Below are 19,314 nucleotides of genomic sequence, written 5' to 3'. Positions count from 1 at the left end.
TGTGAACAGCAGCAAAGCCTGCAGTCAGAGGCACAGGTCCAGGAGCTGCTGCCCCTGGAGGTTAGCACATGCCACACTTCCCCCAGGCTGTCCTTCTGTCAGGTCCCTCTGGCAGGCTTTGCCTGGTGTTGTGTAAGGGAGCATTGTATAACTGTGAGGAGGACTGAAGCAGAGCTGGTCAAATTCACTCTTGTTTGGAACCTGCAGCTTTGCCTAGCTGCTGCCTGATGCACAACCTGCCTAGCTGAGAGGCAACAAATGGAGGGATGTTTAGTCCTGTTAGCACAGCTCATTGTGGTGATCTGAGCAGGCTGAGTTCAGAGGCATTGTGGTGTTTGGAGCTGTCTGTGGTCATCTGTCTGTAAATAAGGCAGCACTTTAGGGATGAGCATCCCAAAAACTTAAGGGTATCACCCCTCTTGGGACTTCATGATCATGTACAGCCTGGCACCTCTGCCAGGGAGCAAAATGAGCTCCTGATCTTTCCTCTAGGCTGCATGTTTCTATCCAGGCTTTCATTCTTTCCCACCCAGTGACTCTCTCTCTTATCTTCTCTTTGGAATAGCTGCCTCAACCTGCCTGCCCTTGTACACCATGCTAGCCATCACACATCACATGTTGCACATTCTATGTCCCAACATGTCATTCCTCCTCCACAGAGTGTAAGAGAGGCAACCACAGCCACAGGTGGGAGGTTGTTGGTGGTGACAGGTTGGACTTGATCTTTGAGGTCTCTTCCAACCTTGGTGATACTGTGGCACTGTGGTTGTCCCTCTTCTCCTCTGAGCCAACAGAGTTCATGAAGAAATCTCTGTTACAATCCTTTCCTCTTCTCCTTGAACTTGACTCCTGCAAAGCCAGGAAGTATTCCCTGATGCTGACCCTGCTCCTAGCAGGGCTGAGGGCTGGAAGAGGAAATGGCTGCCTTCCTCACACCCACATTTCTGTCAGGACTCTTGCTTTGCAGATTGTTGGGGGTGAGAGGATGTTAGTTTGGAGCTCACTGTTTAGTTCTACAATGATGTTTTTAACTGCTTGAGCACTAGAAAGCAGACTGCAGCCTGCCAGTAGTGCACAGCACCCAGTTTGACAGCAGAGTGTAGGTGCTTTAAAAAGGAGCTCTTACCATCAGCCCATGTTTTCCTCTTGCTGCTCAAGGATCCTGTGTTTGCTGGAACATCTCCCACTGAAACTCAGAAGAGGAAAGCAAAGCAAGGTGACTAAACATTCTGCAGAGATTCTCCAAGCACAGTCAGCCACACAGCAAAACTCTTGGTAGCAGCAAAGCAGCCTCCCTGGGGAAAGGAACCCTGAGTGCTGAGACTCTTCTGGGGTGCTGGGCTGGCACACAGCACCAGGGTGGGGACACATTTCTGGGCAGATGCCTCAAACAGCTCAACAACTACAGCTTGTTTTCTGAAAGGTTATTGTTCTCCTGTCTCCTGTGGATCAGCACTCCCAGCACAGACACACAGCCTGCTGAAATGCAAAAGGGCCAGGTTGGTTCCAGTAGTCCTGCTGCTGGCTAGTTCCATCCAGGGAGGGCAGGAATCAGCAGCAGCATCTTCAGTTCCTGCCTCTGGAAGAAAATGTCTGTCTTAAGGATGTGACTGAGCAGAAGAATGGGGCAGGTGAGAAGCTGTGCTGTCATTCCAGCCTCAACTAAGGGCACTACCACATGGTGCCCTTGGCCACCACATGAGGCTCTGCCTCAGGACTGAGGACAGCTGGCTTAAGGATAGCTCCAGCAGCTTTGGCTCCAGCTGCCCATCTGGCCCTCTGCTGCAGAAACCCTTCCAGCTCTCAGCTGACATTTGTAGTGCTGCAAATTGTTATTCAACATACTGAGAAAGTCAGAATGGGCTCTGCTTTGCCATAACTCACTGAGCTCTATGCTGCACTTACATTGCTTCTGCCAGAGCAGAGCAGATCTGCCTGCAGCAGGGGCAGGTGCCCCCCAGAGCTGGAGCAGTTGGCCAGTCATGAGGACCCTTACAGCAGACACAAGGCTAGCTGTGGGGCTCCTGGAGCAGGGCTTCTGGTACTGAAATGGAAACAAACCCTAAACAGAGAACTGATTCTGCTTGAGCAAAATGAGTACAGTAATTCCAAGTGCTCAAACCATCACTACTGCCCCCCCTGCATTGTTCTCTCTCCACTCTGCTGGGAACTGAATTTGTGATGTTTGCTTTGCTGCAGTCCTTGCACTTGGCTTGATTGCTACAGATCTGTGCAGTTCTAACTGCTGTGAGCTTGCAGCTATCTGTCCACAGACTGCAGAAGCCCACTGGCTCACCTCTCAACCCTGCCATGTGGTGTGAGCTTGGAGCTCTCTATCCACAGACTGTCCAGGCCCTCTCAACCCTGCCATGTGGTGTGAGCTTGGAGCTCTGTACCCACAGACTGTCCAGGCCCTCTCAACCCTGCCATGTGGTGTGGGCTTGCAGCTCTGTACCCACAGACTGTCCAGGCCCTCTCAACCCTGCCATGTGGTGTGGGCTTGCAGCTCTCTATCCACAGACTGTCCAGGCCCTCTCAACCCTGCCATGTGGTGTGAGCTTGCAGCTCTGTACCCACAGACTGTCCAGGCCCTCTCAACCCTGCCATGTCTGGCAGCACCATTTCCCTGTATCTCACTTAAGCTTTCACAGGCACAAGGACTCTGCAGTGGGGCTGAACACTTCAAGTGCATTCACGTTTGGTTCATGTTGGACTTGATGATCTTTGAGCTCAGTCTCTTCCACCCTTGGTGATACTGTGATGCTTTCACTTCTCCAGCCCTCCAAAGACCACTTGTGGTCACTGGGTGCTGCCTACATGACCACACAGCTGTGTTCCCCTCCCCGTTCTGGCCACACGTCACCCCTGGGGCACAGCTCAGCTGCTTAACTTCCATCTCAAATGCCTTTATCTCATCACTGAAACGTGTAATACCTGGTAGGAGACCTGAGCTTTCACATGCCCAGCCTGAGGGACCCAGGGGCTGCCTTCTCAAGATACAGTCCACTTCATCATAAAACCTCATTTTCCTCCTGGGGTTGCCCAGGTGCTCGTTCTCCTTCTGCAGGGCGCGGTACTCGTACTTGAGGTTCTTGTACTTGGTGCGGCACTGCTTCCAGTCCCTGTCTATGCCACGTTTCATTAACCTCCTGGCAATCTCCTCAAATATCTCTTTGTTTCTTGTGGCCCCCTCCAGCATTTGCTGTATCTTGTCATCTGACCAGATGCTTATCAGAGCTCGGACCTCGGTGTCGCTCCAGTGCTTCCCCGCCCCGCTGTCGCTCACGGTAATGACCCTGAAGTGGTTCTGTGCTTCCTCCAGGGGGATGTGAGTGTCTGGGAAGAGAAAGGAAACAGCCACTGACCACTGCTGAACAGACCTGCACTAGAGTCTAGCTGCAGCTAATGACTTGCTAACAAGGGGAAGGTTTATTAATGTTTATCATGGAATCCTAGAATGGCTCAGGCTGGGAGGGAGCTCAGAGCTCCTCTCCTCCAACCTCCACACCAGGCCCAGGGACACCTCTCAGCTACACTCAGCTGCTCAGGGCCTCATCCAGCCTGGCCTTCAGCACCCCCAGGCAGGAGGCAGCCACAGCCTCCCTGGGCAGCCTGGGCCAGAGGCTCAGCAGCCTCCTGCTCAACAACTTCTTCCTCAGCTCCACTCTAACCCTGCTCTGCCTCAGCTCCAAACCATTCCCCCTTGTGAAAGTCTTTTAACTGCACAAAGTTACTACCCACACATGACTGCATTTCCCCAAGTATGCAAAATGTGCAGCCAGTGAAATCTCTTGTCTCTCCAAGACATCTAAAGGTAACAGACTGAGGGAGTTGGGGCTGTGCAGTCTGGAGAGGAGAAGGCTCCGAGGTGACCTCATTGTGGCCTTCCAGGATCTGCAGGGGGCTACAGGAAGGCTGGGGAGGGACTGCTCAGGATCTCAGGCAGTGATAGGACTAGGGGGAATGGAATGAAGCTGGAGGTGGGGAGATTCAGGCTGGAGGGGAGGAGGAAGTTCTTCCCCATGAGAATGGTGAAGCCCTGGAATGGGTTGGCCAGGGAGGTGGTTGGGGCCCTGTCCCTGGAGGTGTTTAAGCCCAGGCTGGCTGAGGCTGTGGCCAGGCTGATCTAGTGTGGGGTGTCCCTGCCCATGGCAGGGGGGTTGGAACTGGCTGATCCTTGTGGTCCCTTCCCACCCTGACTGATACTATGGTACTGTGATACTAAGTTCATGTTGTCTCAGTGTGATTTTGTTGCTGCTGCCTAACAAAAGGTGCCTGCATCCAAGGGCTATGTGCAGGAAAGCAACCAGCAGCAACTGAGAAAGTGGTTCTCCAGTTTCTAATTGGAATGGCAAGGCAAGATGTGCAAATGAAAATGCTGCTGGGGGTTCAGCAGACCAAGCCTCACCTCCCTGTTCAGAAGCAGGCAGGTGCTGCTCAGCAGGTGAGCACAGAGAGAATGCAAAGTGAACTACTGCACTACTGCAGCTTTTGCTGATGCCAGGGAACAGAGCCATGGAAGTGTGATGCCAAAGCTAATCTGGAGGCAGAAGTAGCAAAGCTGAGCTGTGATTGAGGCAGAGGTCTGCTTGCTCCAGCTCTGGCCCCGAGTTACTGTGGTTGTGTTTCTGAGCAGACACTCACCTGTAGCAGCCCCCCCTTTTGCTACTGGTGTGCAAGGTCTGTCTTCTGAGGTAGTGCTTGTGGAGTCATCATCTGTGCAAACACAGTTTGGAAAGCAGGCTCAGACAAATACATTGACAGCACTCCCATCCTCTCTGGTAACACCTGTCTTCCAGCACAGATGTTGCAGCCCGTTAGTTGTAAGGAGCCTTCTGCCATGCACCTCCCTCAATCCAGCTCATTTGTTGCCATTTCTCCTATCCCTTTGCTCCTCAGCATTCCTCTTATTCCTCTCTTTATACTCTTATTCCTCTTTATACAGAGGCATGTGGGGATAGTTTGTGTGTGAGGTGTGAGTTGCTTTCCATAGCATGTTTGCACACACTGATCAGCACAGGTCTGCCTACCAGGTTTTCTTCCCAGGCAATGTGGGTAGGGCAGGCTTGGTGAGGCTTTGGTGCCATTGGAATGGCAGTGTCTGGATTCACTCATGCCAAGGAGGGCTGGCACTGCAGCCTGTCTCCAGACACCCTGAGGAGAAGTCCCTCTGCAGCCTTCCTGCAGGATCCCTTCAGGTCCTGGCAGGCAGCTCTGAGGTCCCCCCAGAGCCTTCTCCTCTGCAGGCTGCACAGCCCCAGCTCCCTCAGCCTGTGCTCACAGCAGAGCTGCTCCAGCCCTTGGAGCATCTTTGTGGCCTCCTCTAGACTCCCTCCAGCAGCTCTGTGTCCTTCTGCTGGGGACAGCAGAGCTGGAGGCAGGATTAGAGGTGGGGTCTCAGCAGAGCAGAGGGAAAGAAGCCCCTCTGCTGCCCACACTCCCCTGGCTGCAGCAGGTCTCCTCCTGGGCTCTTGATTTGATTCTTTCCTTTCAAACTCCTACCCAAAAGCCCCTGGCTTTCATTTCTGTGCTCATTCTCCCAGCCATGCTGGCTCTCCAACCTCTGTCTCTGCCTTTGGCAGCAGCCCTTGTGTGCTGCTGACTCGTGTGGTGGCTCTCCTCAATAGGATACTGCAGGACATTTGATTCTGTGTCACTGGCTCTGAACTCTTCTCTTTGCATTGCTGTGTCCTTGCTATGTCTCTGAACTTTCAGGGACACAGCTTTCCTTTATCCTCAGTGTGACCTCTGCTTCTCTGGTGTCATTGCTGTGCTGGTGGTGTTCTGGTGGTGTCCTCAGTGTCATCCTCCTTACAGTTAGCTTTTCATAATCAGGACCACCCTGTGCAAACAGTTGTAAAAGCTGTGTTGGGTAGGGTGTCTCAACACCCAGGCCCCAGACAGCAGGACTGCCAGAAGGAAACTCTTGCCTGCAGTCTACAGGAGGAACATCCTTAGAGCAGAAACTTTCACTGTAAAAGGCCAACTAACCTTTGCTCACAGAATCATTCCAACAGAGTGTTTTGTTCTTTCCATTAGCTTCTGGGTACCAACTGCACCTCCAGGAAAACACCTTTTGATCCATGATATCAAGTCAGTGTAGGTTAGTGTTAGTGTTACTCCCTCTGATTCCCTTTTTTACCATCACCTCCCATGGTTTCTCTGCTCACTTATTCCAGCTCCATTTGAGTGTGTTCCACTGAAGTGTAATGCTTCACAGAAAATTCATCTCCTGAGCATCTACCACTGAGTGGATGTCTTCTGCACATTGCTTAGCCTCACATTGCTTAGCCTCAGGGTTCAGATTTCCTTGCAAAGTAACTCGGAACACTTGTGGCAGTGGTTTGATAACTGCACTGCCAAGAAGTAGCTTGAAAAGGCAGAGAAGGTAAGTTCAGTGTTGGGTGTTCAGTGTTTCTGAGACAGCTGTTGAGCTCCCCACTGTGTCCTCTTCACCAGCTGTGTATGAAAAGAGCAGCACTGGTGCCACAACCCAATGCAGATTCATCACATCTAGTGTAACAGGGGGTGTGCAGTGGGGAACCTGAGCTCCTGGTATTCAGGGGGGGAAGGAGAAGGAAGGGCTTATCCATGTTTTGCACTATGAAATCAAACAACCCCCCAGATCTGTTGTGGTACCCAGAGGCAGAACAAGTGCAGTGTGGGGGAGTGCAGAACACACCTTACAAGTCTGCAGTTCCCAACAGAGGTGCTGTTACAGCCAGGAAGACCCAGGCTTGGCCTACCTATTTCAATTGTCTCCTTCTTTATTTGTGTAGCTTCCAGAGCTGCTGGGGTGGAACTGGCAAAGTCCCCCTCATCTTCAAGGATTTCTGTAACAAAACAGAAAGCTAAATGGCAGAGTTCTTGCTAACTAAACAGGTCTTCAGTTATGTCTTGAGAATCACCAGCTTCAGAGGGCCGTTCGTGAAAGGTCTCCTCTTGTGATACATGAAAGCTGCCACTTCTCTGCAGCAGAGGTCTTAAGAGCAAAGTGTATGCACATAAGGAGTAAAACAAACTCAGGCCAGCACACTACAGCTGCATCATTAAAGTCTGTGGATTAAATATGCACACTCTGGACTTATTCCAAGCCGGGTCAGCATTTGTAGGCTGGTTTGCTGATGGTGGTTGTAAGCTGTGCAGCACCTGGTGCACCTCTATGCAGCAGGACAAGCAAGGGGGTGACTTTCATAAGGGGTGCTGAAATGACTGAAAGGCTCCCAGGTGAGTGACTGGTGCCAACAGAGATTAAATTAGCCCCCAAAGGGGTGAAGGTCCTGACACTGCTTCAGGCTGCTGTGCCTGGGTGACTGAGCTGCAAGGCTGCCTGCATGCATGGTAAGGACAAAGTACTCAGTGCCTGTCCTGAGAGCATCCTGGCTGCAGCAGCTTACAAGTGGTTTACATCAGACTGGAGGGCAGAGTGACAGAGGTGTCCCTGGGCTCCCCTCCACGGGGAGGAGACCTTCACTCCCCTGCCATTGGCCTCTGGTGTTTAAGGGAGGCCTCCACCCCTCCGCCCGGGCCGGACGGCTGGACAGGTGGATGATGCAAGTGGTCTTTCTGATCCTCATTCCCAGGTGAGGACACTGCTGTACAGAGATTAAGTGGTGAAGGCCATAGTGTGGCTTGATGACAGCACTTTCTGGCCCACAGCCTGTTCTCAGTCCATTCAAGACTGGACTTAAAGGTTGAGCAACAGAGCAGGCTCTGGAGGCTTCCATTAAAAATTACCCCCGGATCAATATGGCCTTGTTTGCAGCAGATGTTCCCTGCAGTGTGACCTGCATCATGTGCCTCCTGGGGCTGTTTTCCCAAGGGAGCCAAGAATGTGGGGAGGGTTGTTTTGTCCCAAGCCACTGTTCAGATTTTGTGGAAGGGAGGGCAGGAGGAGAGCCAGACTGAGCCAAAGAGAACAGACCATCAGCCCTCTCTGGCACGGCTAACGCACAGCGGCTGCGGCTGCATCGCTCAGTGCCGCTATAGACAGCTGCCAGCAGGGATGTCTAATCCCTGCTCTGGGGGTGAAGCACTGCTCAGAAGGCCACCAGAGCAAAGCTGTCACAGGCTTGCCTTTTACCCACACAGCCCAATACAAGCCCAGCTCTGTGTTGGCACTCTGTCACCACCACTCTTTATCCTGTTTTCTGGCTCAGCAGCCAAGATCAGTAATTTGCCTCCCAGCCCTTGCTCTCATGTGTGTCTTGTGGGAGTGGGAAATGTCAGAGCCAAGGAAACTGTTCAGGGCATGGCCTCCAGCAGCTTGCAGAGTTGCTGCCATCTCTGTCATGGACACAACTTGGCTGAACAGCTGGGAGTTTGTGTCTGCAGGCCAGCTATGCCTTGAACAATCAAGGCCTGGAGGTTTTGCACTACTTCACACCAGCCTGGGTCCTGTGCACGAAAAGATTCTCTCCTGACTTTCTACCTGTACCCTTTAAAATTGCACACACACAGCAGGGAGTGTCCAAGCCAGCATAAGAGCTCCAGGATGCACCCAGTTAAGATCTTAGCTTTGAAGCACAGACTTTCTATAAGCCTTTGCTCAGGGGGTGCCAAGACTTAATCCAGATTTATTCTCAGAGGGACACAGAGTAAAGTATGGGGGGCACCAAAGTCCTGGGAGACCCTGGCAAGTGATTTGTTTGAAAGAAGATGCTTGCTATGCATATTTGGGCAAGAGCCTCAGCTATTGGTGGTCCTTAGGATCTTGTTTTCAGCTCCACTGGTGTTCCCTGGCACTCCACACTTAACCCAGCAGCTATACCCAGCCTGTGGTCATACTGCCAGGTTTCCTTTGCAGTCAGAAAGCCAAGAACTGGCTGCCTGTGCGATCTGAAGCAGCTGGCTCTTCTGAGCAGATCCCTGGAATCCCCTGCCCATGAAGGTGATCCCATGAAACAGAAAGCACTGGTCAGTCACCAAGTGAAGCTTTATTCCCAGTTTGACTTAAGAGGGGTATCTTCTATGAGAAAGGAGGGAAAACTGCAGTGGCCTCAGGCTTTGCTAGGCTGCTTCTGCTAAACACTATCTGGGTTTGAGACTGCTGTGATGCTCTTCCACCCTCTGCTGGCCTCTGCAGAAGGCTGCTGCAGGGCAGCGCTGCCAGAGACGTTTCACTGAACCGTGGGATTTACCTCCCTCAGCCCTCTCCTTCTCAGCTGGCTGTTTGCTGCTCTTGGAGTAGCAGATACATGTGGGCAGAGGAGACAAGTAATACCATGAAGCATCAAACCCCTTGGTATCTCCCTGAAACTGCCACATTGGTTAACCATCTTCACTTTTCCCTCACTGGAGTATGGCCCACAGTAGCTAGTCTGTGTCTGGGTGAGTGTGACTACAACATCAGCTCCATCTACCCATGGCCAATGATACTCTGGGAGAAGCTGAACAGAATCTCTCCATTCCTGCCTAGGTCAAGTTGGGGGCTTGTACAGTTTTTTTAAAGACAATATATTTATTACCCATCCAACCTGTTTGCTAGGATCTATCCAACGTCTTTGCTAGGATCTATCCAACCTCCTTACTAGGATCCATCCAACCTCTTTGCTAGGATCCATCCAACCTCCTTATTAGTATCCATCCAACCTCCTTACTAGGATCCATCCAACCTCCTTATTAGGATCCATCCAACCTCCTTACTAGGATCCATCCAACCTCCTTATTAGGACCCATCCAACCTCTTTGCTAGGATCCATCCAACCTCACTGCTAGGATCCATCCAACCTCCTTGCTAGGATCCATCCAACCTCCTTATTAGGATCCATCCAACCTCCTTACTAGGATCCATCCAACCTCCTTATTAGGATCCATCCAACCTCCTTACTAGGATCCATCCAACCTCCTTATTAGGATCCATCCAACATCCTTACTAGGATCCATCCAACCTCCTTACTAGGATCCATCCAACCTCCTTATTAGGACCCATCCAACCTCTTTGCTAGGATCCATCCAACCTCACTGCTAGGATCCATCCAACCTCCTTGCTAGGATCCATCCAACCTCCTTATTAGGATCCATCCAACCTCCTTACTAGGATCCATCCAACCTCCTTATTAGGATCCATCCAACCTCCTTACTAGGATCCATCCAACCTCCTTATTAGGATCCATCCAACATCCTTACTAGGATCCATCCAACCTCCTTACTAGGATCCATCCAACCTCCTTATTAGGACCCATCCAACCTCTTTGCTAGGATCCATCCAACCTCCTTACTTACCAGGTTCTGACTTTCCATGTCTTTGACCTGCCTAGGAAGAGCATGTACCACCAACTAGAGGCTAGAGGCTCTCCATGATACTGCCCCATAAAAAGATGAGGATGAGGCTCTGGCCAGGCTGATCTAGTGTGGGGTGTCCCTGCCCATGGCAGGGGGTTGGAGCTGGCTGATCCTTGTGGTCCCTTCCCACCCTGACTGATACTACTATGAAAAGCATTCATCTTTTCCCTGCTTTAGCTAATACCTAATTATGTTCCCATGAAAGCATTAGAATCTAGGTGGGTTTTACCAGCTGTGATAAAATTCTGTGGGTCTGTAGTGTTCCTTTGGGGATCAAGGGGGAGAATTCTAGAACCTGCATTTCTCCTTGATGGGAGTGCTGGGGCTTTGTCTTGTTTTGTTGTTCCCCCCCCAGAAGTTTCAGCAGTGATCCATAGAGTGGCTAGGCTGAGCCAGGGACACTTCTGAAACACCTGCTTTTAAAACCTTTCCCTGCAAAATCTGATTGCAGAAACAAACAAAATATGCACTTACAATTCCTTGAGAAAGGAAATGGTAACCAAGGCAAGCTACAGGTGTCTTAACATCCCCACTAAAGTTGTTCAAGTGTCAGAAATGGTTCCTCAGGGCTGTGCTAGAAGTGCTCAGCTGTCTGCCTCATTTGGAAGACTGCAGTCCAGTTAGAGGACTCCTTAGCTGCAGGCAGTTAGGAGCAATGTCAGATGGCAGGTCAGTGGCACTGCTAGGATTATTGCAGTGACTTACTAGATATAGAATAGAATAGAATAGAATAGAATAGAATAGAATAGAATAGAATAGAATAGAATAGACCAGACCAGCTTGGAAGAGACCTTCAAGATCATTGTGTCCAACCCATCAACCAATCCAACACCACCTAATCAACTAACCCATGGCACCAAGCACCCCAGCAAGTCTCCTCCTGAACACCTCCAGGGATGGTGACTCCACCACCTCCCCAGGCAGCCCATCCCAATGGGCAATCACTCTCTCTGTGCAGAACCTCTTCCTAACCTCCAGCCTAAACCTCCCCTGGCACAGCCTGAGACTGTGTCCTCTTGTTCTGGTGCTGGCTGCCTGCTACTAGCAGTTCATGTGCATGTAGTCGTTGTGGATGGGGAGAACTGGTATTGGATGTATTTTACAAGTAGGCTTATTTGGATCCCACCAAACAGTGTTTCTGTTTTGTCTCTCAACCTGAGGTCCCTAGAGGCAATGCACTTTTCATTACCACCTCTTTTCCTCCAGGGAATGCCTCATGTGGCCATGGGGATCTGTAAAGGGCCAGCTGTGTGTTTCTTGGTTAGTCCATTGAAACTAATAAATGCAGTAGCTCTTGAATGCTAACCCAACCCTCACCCATGTCTTTACTTACTTGTAACAGCTGTTTCTGTCTTTACATGCAGAGCTGCCTGGCTCTCTGGAGCAGTGCTCACAGTAACATCATCTGTCAGAAGATTTTTAATCTGGCATTACAATCTTTCAGCTTCACATCAGACCACCTTAAGTGCTGTAGCACTACTCCTTAGTGCTTCATTCAGACCATGCTCTGCCTCATGCTGCTGACAGAGGCCGTGAGGTCCTGTGCCGTGGCGTTAAGCCTGTCAGCCTCCGAGACACCCGTGTGCCTCTGGCAGAACATGCAACTCCTGCAGCCCCTGAGCAGGATGGCTCCAGGTGTAAATAATGTTTCTTTGTCCAGGGCATATGGCCTTCATAGTCAGTGCCAGTAGTGATAGTCTTAAATGGAGTTTTCACCCCCCAGCACGAGCAGCCCCCCAGCCAAACACAGAGCATGTGGCACTGTGAGGAGGCAGTGGTGTGCTTGCACAGGAGACTCAGTGGCTGTACTGCCTGGGCAGACAGAGCAAGCACTCAGCCTGCTTAAGGCTTTAGGTTCTTCTTTACACCTTGGGCCATCACTCCTTGGGAAGATTATTTACCAGGCTCCTTTTTATCAAACACAGCAGAGCACTGCAAGTCTGCACCTGTGCCTGCACTGGAAGGGTGGTCAGCACTGTCATGTTTCCTCCTGCTTAGAAGTGTTTTAGGCCTCTGCATGTTCTAATTACAGTGTGGCCTTATTATGGAACTCATCTGAGTTTGCTAAATACAAAGGTTTATACAAAAGGGAAGATTTTTCTCCTTACCTGAGTCAGAAACTTTCTTTATGTCTGCAACCTGTAGGTCTTCTGACATATTGCTCAGAGAGTCCTCTTCTCCTGTGTCCCCAGGCATGCCTGTGGAAACAAGGCTCTGTTCATTAGGGCACTGCCTGCCTGGGCTGTGTCAAAGCAGAACACCTGCCCACCCTAGGATGCTCCTCATGCCAGCAGGGCATGCATGAGCAAAAGGCCTAGAAGCTGCAGCTGAAGAGTCAGCCTTCCCCCAGAGTACTCTCACAGCTTTAAGCCAGAGACTGTCTCTGTGTTCTGTTTTTCTTGACTCCTTCCATCACCTCACCAACTCCCAGTCCTACATTTGGCCACCACAATATCATCTTCTGTGTGGGATTCTGACTGTGTAGTCAGGAGTTTGGTGTTTGATTCTGTTCTTATACAACAGGCATGTTTCTCACACGTAGCAGTAAAGGCTGCTTTAAACCCTGGGTGGTGTAGGTCCATCCATCTACTCTACTGCATGAATCCATGGCATTTGTCACCAACCACACTAAGGGCAGCCTCTGTGAGCATGCTTGGTGCTATCCCTTGTGCTACTTGTTGTCTTACTAGTTTGAGAGTCTTCTCCAAATGCCAAACTGGGCAACTGGGGACCACAAGAGAGAGAGAGAGACTTTAAATACTGGATTTTAGACTGATTTGGATAACTACAGACTTCTGTTTTCATTGCTCCAGGTACCCAGCCTGAGCAGTGAGCCATTATTTTCATCTGAACTGGAAACAGTCTCTCCTGCCATGATTTTCACTGGAGTGCTCTGGCTGTATCACTCCATCTCACCCTACATCCCCATCTTGGCTTTCCTCCTGATGGTTTTCAGTTCTAGTTTGGGGCAGTCTGAAAGGTCACCTTAGAACCCAAGACAAAACTGCTAGGGCAAAGCAGTACATTTCCATGCAGTGGGTTTCCCCCTCCCCATCAGACTGGTGAATCTAGCTGGCTGCCTTTTGGTGGGGTTTGTTTCTTTGCATTTTGGTCTGGTGCTTTTATTTCAGACCTCTCTAGTGCTGGGAAACTAAATCTCCTGAGTGATGTGTGGGTAGCTCAGGTACTTACCTATGGAGTCCCTTTCTGACTTTGCTTCTGCCCACTCTGGAGGCCTCTCACTTCCATCATGATCTGGTTTACTTGCTGGTTCCATGGTGCTGTGCCCCAGAATAGCATCCAGCTCACTGAAGAACTTCATGCTTCTGCTTGTGCTCCCTGAGTCCTGGGCACTCTTTGCACTCTTGTACTCGTGTTTCAGGTTTTTGTATTTAGTCCTGCATTGCTTCCAGTCCCTCTCAACCCCAAACTTCTGAAGCCTAGCAGCAACCTGCTCAAATATTCTCTTGTTTCTCACTGTGCCCTCCAGCTGCTGCTGGATATTTTTGTCTGACCACACACGTATCAGAGCTCTGACTTCATTGATAGTCCAGTGCTTGCCTCCTTCGTTTGCTACTGTAGGGATCAAGGCTGGGGTTTTGGAAGCCTCCACTGCTGATGGTGGATCACCTGCAGCGTGGGGGGAGGGAGGGGAGAGACACAGACAGGGGTTACCTGCAGGGGGGTGGTTGGGGTAGGGAAAGGACACAGAGAAGGAAGCAGGCTGTTTCCTCATGACTTGTCCCTCCAGAGAGAGGTGGAGCAGAGGTGGCACTAAACCTGAGCTATTGGTCATTCATTTGCCAGCAGGTTTGTTAATCCTGACATCTTTTTTGGCCTGCTCTTGCAAAGTGCTCTTAAGAAAGTGCAGGAACACCTCAGAAATCTCCAGTGGGACACCTCTTTCTTCTGTGCCCTCATGCACTGAACTTTTACTTGGAATACCTTTGAGAACCACTGATGGGCTGCTGTGTGCTTCAGGTGTTAGAGGGGAGCACTGTTCCCCAGTCCTGTGCTAGCACAGTAGTTAGCTGGGCCTGAAATCACTGACACCAGCATCAAGACTTTGCCATCTGCAGTCATGCCAAGCTTCTGGCTTGATACACACAGACAGCTTCAAGCAGAGAGTACCTGAGTTAGAGAAGACCCACAAGGTGACATGGGTATCACATCTGGCAGCCTTTGCACTGGCATTGAACAAAACCAGCATGGTTAATATGATCAAGCTATGGCATGCAGTGTGTTGGTAATGTGAGCAGTGCTCATGCAGCTGGTAATTCCCACAGACAGTGCTCAGGATCCAGTGGTGCCACGAGACTGCTGAGTGCTGAAGCTGGGAAGGAGGTGGTGCAACAGTGGGGCTGGTTTAAAGCTTTGCTGACCAGAAACAGAAGCTATCAGAAAGTGCCCTGACAGCCATGCTGCCTTGTTAGGCTTTGATCTCTGCACCCTCATACTGTACCTAGTTGGGCTGGTCTGACATGGGACATAAAAAGTAGTGGATCTCCTGGAACATCCTCATCATCTTCTAAAGAAACTGATATTTCACCTAGGAAGGAAAGAGATAGGAGGTGAAAACCAGGTATGGACTAAAGTAGCTTGAATTAGTTCAAGTGGCAGTGTCCACACACGATTGGAAGGTTATGAGTTTTGTCATCCCCACTCTCCATTTGTATGTAATGGAATTCAACATTCCTTTGGCCTGTCACCATAAGGGGGAGGCAAGTTAGAGAGAGTAAATGAAATGATGTTGCCTTGTGTGTGAAACAAGTTTGAAAGGTACCTTAGAGTTCCTGCAGGCCTGATGCTGGTGACTTGTATGCTTTCCTGGCTCAGCATTTGGGGGGTAGCACAGTGGAAGTCTGCTTTGAAAGCAGGCAGTGAAAAGTCAGAGCCACACTAATAAAAGCAGACTTTGCAGGTGAATTCAGTTAACCACAAACCCCTCTATGTAACACCAACAAAACCCCCCAGGAGGAATATTCAGAGGATGAAGCCAACAAGAACGTGCTGCAAGGAGTTCTGGAAACCCATGGAATTCATTAATGGCACAGGGAAAGGGGGGAAGTATTGTGAGCAGGGAGCAGATGTATTTGCAGCTAACTTTTCACAGTGTGGCATTCCCACATTTGCTTCAAAAGCAGCACTCCAGCAGCTGCTGCCTGAAGTGGTTTCAGCAGCACATGTAAGTCTGGCTCGGAATCAGCTGGATTTTGCACACAGGGCAGGCGTTTCAGAGGTGCTCTGTGGTGCTCTGCTGTAACAGGAGGTTTGAGATGTTGATGGGCTGCACCAGGAGCTGGGGGAATGGAATAGCATGGAATGGAATGGAATGGAATGGAATGGAATGGAATGGAATGGAATGGAATGGAATGGAATGGACCAGGTTGGAAGACACCTTCAAGATCATCGTGTCCAACCTATCAACCAATCCAGCCCACCTAAACAACTCAACCATGGCACCAAGCACCCCATCAAGTCTCCTCCTGAACACCTCCAGTGATGGTGACTCCACCACCTCCCCAGGCAGCCCATCCCAATGGGCAATCACTCTCTCTGTGTAGAACTTCTTCCTAACATCCAGCCTAAACCTCCCCTGGCACAGCCTGAGACTGTGTCCTCTTGTTCTGGGAGAAGAGACCAACATCCACCTGGCTACAACCTCCCTTCAGGGAGTTGGAGAGAGCAAGAAGGTCTCCCCTGAGCCTCCTCTTCTCCAGGCTAAGCAACCCCAGCTCCCTCAGCCTCTCCTCACAGGACTGTGCTCCAAGCCCCTCACCAACTTTGTTGCCCTTCTCTGGACACCTTCCAGCAGCTCAACCTCCTTCCTAAACTGAGGAGCCCAGAACTGGACACAGGACTCAAGGTGTGGCCTAACCAGTGCAGTGTCCAGGGGCAGAATGACCTCCCTGCTCCTGCTGGCCACACTCTCATGGGGAACAACTTCTTCCTCACAGCCAATCTCAATCTCCCCATTTGTAGTTTTGCTACATCCCCCCCAGTCCTATCACTCCCTGACACCCTCAAAAGTCCCTCCCCAGCTTTCTTGTAGCCCCCTTCAGATACTGGAAGGCCATAATTAGGTCTCCTGGGAGCCTTCTCTTCTCCAGTCTGCACAACCCCAACTCCCTCAGCCTGTCCTCACAGCAGAGCAGCTCCAGCCCTCTGCTCCTCCTCCTGGCCCTGCTCTGGACACCTTCCAGCATGTTCAGATCCTTCCTGTAATAGAGTCTCCAGAACTGGACAGAGTGCTCCAGGTGAGGTCTCAGCAGAGTGGTACAGAGTGGGAGAATCCCCTCCCTCAACCTGATGGCTACATTTGAAGGGAAGGTGAGCATGTTGAGTTACATCTTTTTAAATCATTATTCAGCCCACAGCTCTGTGTTTGCTTCTGAAAAGCTCTGTTTTGGGTGGACAACATGAATATTGCTGGCTTGAGCTGCTTTATGTGCTCATGCAGGAAGTGTCAGCTTTCTATAAACAAGCTGGGAATTGGTCTTCTACCAGCTGTGTTGCTCCCAAGTTTGTCTGGAGACACCCCTCACAGACTTGATTGTGATTTTCAGTATTCATTTCTTCAATGACCCTTTCACAAGGAAAATGGTGTTACAAGATGTGAGAACACCCTCAGGAAAATGCTACAGAAGTATAATCCAATCTCATACCACTAAGCTCTTTTTACTTTCCTTTTCCCTTCCTTCCCCCTATAGCAGTCTGCCAGTAGCTGAGATAATCAAAGAGATGCTTTGTAGCTTTACAGTAAGGATCATAGAACCATAGAATTGTTAGGGTTGGAAGGGACCTCCAGGCTCAGCCAGCCCCAACCCCCCTGCCATGGGCAGGGGCACCTCACACCACAGCAGGTTGCTCACAGCCACATCCAGCCTGGCTGCAAACACCTCCAGGCAGGAGGCTGCCAGCACCTCCCTGGGCAGCCTGTGCCAGGCTCTCACCACCCTCCTGGGGAACAACTTCTTCCTCACATCCAATCTCAATCTCCCCACTTCTAGTTTTGCTCCATCTCCCCCAGCCCTATCACTCCCTGACACCCGCAAAAGTCCCTCCCCAGCTTTCTTGGAGCCCCCTGCAGATCCTGGAAGGCCACAATTAGGTCTCCCTGGAGTCTTATCTCCGCCAGACCAAATAGCCCAAAGTCCCTCAGTCTGTCCTCATAGGAGAAGTGCTCCAGCCCTCCAATCACCCTCCTGGCCCTGAGGGGTATGAACACTTAGCCTGAGGCTAAGCAGAACGGTAAGCATGCAGTCACTTATTTGGGAGCATGCCCTGTCCCTTCTCATGCTTTTTAAGCAAAACTAATTAGTATGGCTCCTAGATTCTGGGAGTGAGATGTGCATGGCAGACAGTATTGGGTTTAGCTTCTTGGTGGCATTTCATTTTTGCTACCCAGCTCCCAAGCCTGTGATTCCTTCAGTTCTGTCAAAATAAGGGGAGGAACCATTTCCCCCTCCTCCTGTAGCACTGGGGTTGAAAGGGAGAAGCCCAGCAGGAGACTGGCAAGGAGAGAAATGTACTTGAGTCAGTTTGCCTCACTGAGGAGGACACCAACATTAAGGTGAAGTTCCCTTCCTCCCACAGGCTGTGGGGCACCAGCCAGGTGTGCTGCTGGGGTAGGGGCATCCAGGTGCATGGGCAGCCGTCTGTCCTTCTGTGGGAGCAACACCATCAGATGTGCTCAGGTTTGTGAGCATCAGCTGCAGAGCCACAATGCCTTACAAGTGCCCTTCAGAAGTACAGAGCTGGGCAGGCATGGCAGCTCTGCCTGCAGATGGAAAAGGACTGGGCCTCCAGCATGGTGCTCCTGGCTTGCTTTGTATTCCTCAATGAACAAAGCTGATGTTCTCACAGCTGTTCCCTCTGCTCCTCGTTGTGGGTGTATGCACCCTGCATAGCTGCAGGACACACTCCTCTCTTGGTGTGCTGAATTGTGGTGGCTGTGACAAACTTTGCATCTAAATCTTGCCATGCAGGCTGCATCGTTACAGTTAGCTGTGTTTAATTTGTCTTTAGCCATGAAACTTGTGGTTTGGGTTTGGGTTTGTTGGGGTGTTTTTAAGGGAGCAACAGAAATGCCTGGGCATTTAAGAGAGACATTCAATTATAGCACTTAAAACCAGACTGTCCTAATGCTTCACAATGAGGTGTGCCTCACCCCTGGGTGAATTTTTGTTTTCACTTAGGATCTATATTCTAGTTAAGAGATGCACAGCTGAAATGAACCTTTTGTGATTGAGACTCGCCAGAGGTCTAAGGCAGATGAGAATTGCAGTTAGCTGTTGGTGCAAACGACATCAAAACACAGAGGGTAACCTAAGGGCAGACGCTCAGAGGAAGGCTGCTGTCCGAGTTCCATGCAGTCCTCAGGAACGTAGCAGCCTCCCTATTCACCTCAGCCCTCCAAGCTTAAAAATGAAGGTCGATTGCAATACACACAGGGCACATGTTAACAACATTATGAAGCTGCCCTTTTAACGTGAAGTGACTCTGACAGATTAAAGACTCTGCCAGTGATGACAAATTAAGGTCAAGCTTTTTGTTAAGGTAAACAAAAGACAGTAAAAAATAAAACCCCAACCCTGTAAACCTGTAAAAGAGGTTGTGGAGGGAGATGTGGCAAGGCACAAGGACAGTCTCCCCTCACAATGGTGCTGGGCTGTTTGCTCTGTTACACAATATCCCCCCTCTCCGTTAATGGAAATCGCAGCATACTTGTGGCAACACACAGCTAAGTTTTTAATGTCTCCCTGGTTTTTTTTAGCCATTTTATTTTGGTATGTGTAACTATCCTGGGGGCTTCTGCTTCAGTGACATTTAGGATGTGACAAGGAGATCTGAGTGATGTCAAACGGCAGACTGACCCTCATGAAACGTTAAGGGCAGCTAAAATGCCCGCTTAGGGAGGGCTGAACAGATCCAGGGATGCAAATCGTGTGGTTAAACCCTCCCTGCAATAAGAGCAGTTGCACTCGTTTGGTTTGCCTCAAAACAGCCTGCTAAACACCATGGGGTTTG

The 19,314-nt window shown here is 50.4% G+C and overlaps 2 protein-coding genes across 4 annotated transcripts in view; one reads left to right on the top strand and one right to left on the bottom strand.

Moving 5' to 3' along the window:
* The window catches only part of PPAT (phosphoribosyl pyrophosphate amidotransferase), a 48,977-nt gene that overhangs the window by 9,140 nt on the left and 20,523 nt on the right, over positions 1 to 19,314 (top strand). The gene's annotated exons all lie outside the window — the stretch shown is intronic.
* PAICS (phosphoribosylaminoimidazole carboxylase and phosphoribosylaminoimidazolesuccinocarboxamide synthase) overlaps positions 1 to 19,314 on the bottom strand; it is a 38,146-nt gene that overhangs the window by 17,787 nt on the left and 1,045 nt on the right. The window contains exons 2-9 of one of the 3 annotated variants that reach the window (XM_068137735.1): positions 14,747 to 14,833; positions 13,477 to 13,914; positions 12,393 to 12,482; positions 11,618 to 11,689; positions 6,747 to 6,833; positions 4,645 to 4,716; positions 2,935 to 3,336; positions 1,127 to 1,192 (exon numbers count right to left, since the gene is read on the bottom strand). In XM_068137735.1, the coding sequence (XP_067993836.1) occupies positions 1,127 to 1,192; positions 2,935 to 3,336; positions 4,645 to 4,716; positions 6,747 to 6,833; positions 11,618 to 11,689; positions 12,393 to 12,482; positions 13,477 to 13,914; positions 14,747 to 14,833 (1,314 nt within the window). The remainder of the gene's footprint in view (positions 1 to 1,126; positions 1,193 to 2,934; positions 3,337 to 4,644; positions 4,717 to 6,746; positions 6,834 to 11,617; positions 11,690 to 12,392; positions 12,483 to 13,476; positions 13,915 to 14,746; positions 14,834 to 19,314) is intronic. The other 2 variants (XM_068137736.1, XM_068137737.1) reach the window with 2 other exon arrangements.

Source organism: Melanerpes formicivorus, unplaced genomic scaffold (genome assembly GCF_026170545.1).
Source record: "Melanerpes formicivorus ecotype bairdi unplaced genomic scaffold, bMelFor1.0.p_v2 SCAF_4, whole genome shotgun sequence".
NCBI classification, from domain to species: Eukaryota; Metazoa; Chordata; class Aves; order Piciformes; family Picidae; genus Melanerpes; species Melanerpes formicivorus.
The sequence above is the reverse complement of the archived record's forward strand: the minus strand, read 5'-3'. Positions and strand labels throughout refer to the sequence as shown.